The sequence below is a fragment of the Triticum aestivum genome, chromosome 5A (assembly GCF_018294505.1).
Source record: "Triticum aestivum cultivar Chinese Spring chromosome 5A, IWGSC CS RefSeq v2.1, whole genome shotgun sequence".
Taxonomy (NCBI): domain Eukaryota; kingdom Viridiplantae; phylum Streptophyta; class Magnoliopsida; order Poales; family Poaceae; genus Triticum; species Triticum aestivum.
The window spans coordinates 445,014,625-445,016,809 of NC_057806.1; the positions used below are offsets into that span (position 1 = coordinate 445,014,625).

At 59.7% G+C, this 2,185-nt stretch overlaps 1 protein-coding gene across 1 annotated transcript; it reads right to left on the reverse strand.

The window, feature by feature from the left end:
• Positions 1-1,954, reverse strand: LOC123103902 (vacuolar-processing enzyme). Its single transcript, XM_044525600.1, has 3 exons — positions 1,610-1,954; positions 1,205-1,529; positions 1-1,096 (listed from the first exon to the last, which is right to left on the reverse strand). Exons 1-3 carry the CDS (start codon positions 1,781-1,783, stop codon positions 174-176), a joined length of 1,422 nt encoding a protein of 473 aa, XP_044381535.1. The 5' UTR covers positions 1,784-1,954; the 3' UTR covers positions 1-173.
• Between the last annotated feature and the right edge of the window lie 231 nt (positions 1,955-2,185).

Here is a 2,185-nt window from a genome sequence, read left to right on the forward strand (position 1 = left end):
TCTGAGAGAGCTATTTTTTGTATAGCAAATAATAGCATATATATTTACAGCAATCACGTACTTGTTGTGCAGCATGTAGTATTCACTATTTACAGCAATCACGACCGTATATATCGATCCATCACACCATATTTTAGGTGACCGATGCGACATGGATCGATCACACAGTTTGATCAGAACAAGGAGGAAGGATTAGCAGCGCACGCCTGAGCCGCAGCCTTGTCCATGGCCTCCTCCCGGACGCCGGCGTTGCAGAGATTGGCGAGCGAGCGCATGTGCTTCATCCCGTACTGCGTCAGCGGCCCGCACCGCTCCTGGAACGTCCGCACCACAGACTTGAGGCAGTCCCAGTCATCCACCACAGGCTGCCCGGCCGGCCGCACGGCGTCGAGGACCTTGGCACCTTCCTCTGAGCCGAAGAGGAGGCCGCCGATGAGCTCCACGCTGCTGTCCACGCGAGACCGCCGCGCCATCGTCTCCACCAGCCGCCTCCGCGCCTCGCCTTTCTCGGCCGACCCCTCCGCCGACCTCCGGTACTTGTGCCAGAAGTGGACGAGGTCGGCGTCCCGCTGGTTCACTCCGCCGCCCGGCAGCCGCCTCGAGGAGGAGCCCTGGACGAAGGAGGCGTTGTCGTTGGCAGGGTTGGTGCCGATGTAGACGAAGAGGCTCTGGTCGTTGAGGCCCAGGTCGCCGTACTGCATGACGTGGGAGCCGAGGCTGTACGTGCCGCCCGCCGACGTCCGGTCCCTGACCCGCTCGTACTGCAGCTTAAGGGACTCGGCGTTGAGGTTGTGCGCGTCGCTGTCCTCCATCCAGGCGACGCTGTAGAGGTCGCCGAGGCAGGTGTCGTACTCCGGCGGCGGGGCGCCCTCGTCGTCGCCAGGGCAGTAGGTGCCCCAGCTGCTCTCCTCCGCGTTGGCCGCCGTGGTGGCGTACACGCTGATGTTGCCCGGGAGGAGGCCCTCGAAGATGCTCCCGGACTCGCAGGCCTCCAGGTAGAAGACGAGGCTCTTGTACCCGGCCCCGCCGGCGTGCTTCTTCTCCAGCGTCCGCACCAGGTCGTTCGCGTACAGGTACTCCTCGTCGCCCGGCATCCCTGGTCGCGCGATCCACCCACGTCACGCCATGTCACGACCCACGATGCAAGAAAAGAAAACACACTCGTGTAAAGATTGATGGTGATGGAGATGGAATGATGTTTTACCGAGGATCCCTGGGCCGCCGTGATCGGCGTAGTAGACGAAGATGTGGTCGTCCGGGCCGCTGGTGACGACCTTGCCGCTGCCGCTGCCGGTGAGCTTGGACTTGTCGCCGAGCAGGGCGGCGAGGAAGTTGTTGGCGTTCACGTCCGCCCCCGTGTAGTCCTTGGGGACTCCGGCGTAGACGTCGCCGCCTTGGGGGTGGTTGATGATGACCCCGGGCCTGGGGTTGTCGCGGCTGCCGGCGATGTCGTCGTACATGAAGACGATGATGTTCTCGTCCTTGAGCCCGCCCTTCTTCATGATTTGGTACGCGTGGCACACGTCCGCCTGCACGTACGCGAACTCGTTGATTAATTAACCATGAGGACAATTAAGGAGGAGTATTTAATAGGGGACTTGTTGCCTGCCTGGTGGCGGTAGTTGTAGTAGCCGTTGGAGCCGGCGATGAGGACGGCCCATCTCGTCCCGACGACGTCCTTCTCGGACGGCAGGCGGAGGAACTCGCCGGCGACGAGCAGGGCGAGCTGCGACGACAAGACGAGGAGGAGGAGGAGGAGGGGTGAGCAGGAAAGGCGAGCCATGGTGAGCTGCTGCTCTCTGAAAGTCCGGCCGGATTGAGATGTAGAAGACGATCCTTCCTGTCCCTCTTTATATGATACGATGATGGTAACTCGCTTACATTAAGCAATAGATTATCATCATATCAGTGTTCCGGCCGGCCTGTGTTGGGTGGAGATCGATTCGATTGGATGCACGGCGGCAGTGGAAGAGGAATCTGCTCCATCGGCGACGTGATGGACGTGCCAGCGACCATGTGCATTTTTTTGTTTGTTTTTTGTTTTACGTGGCGTACGTGCGTACGTACAGACATTATCATTGTTGCCTGGCGTGTAATCTATCTTCAGTCATTAACAGTGCCGTAACCGCCCGCGATCGAAAACAACATTTGTGGATGCTTAGACGCAACAAACGGCGGCACTTAT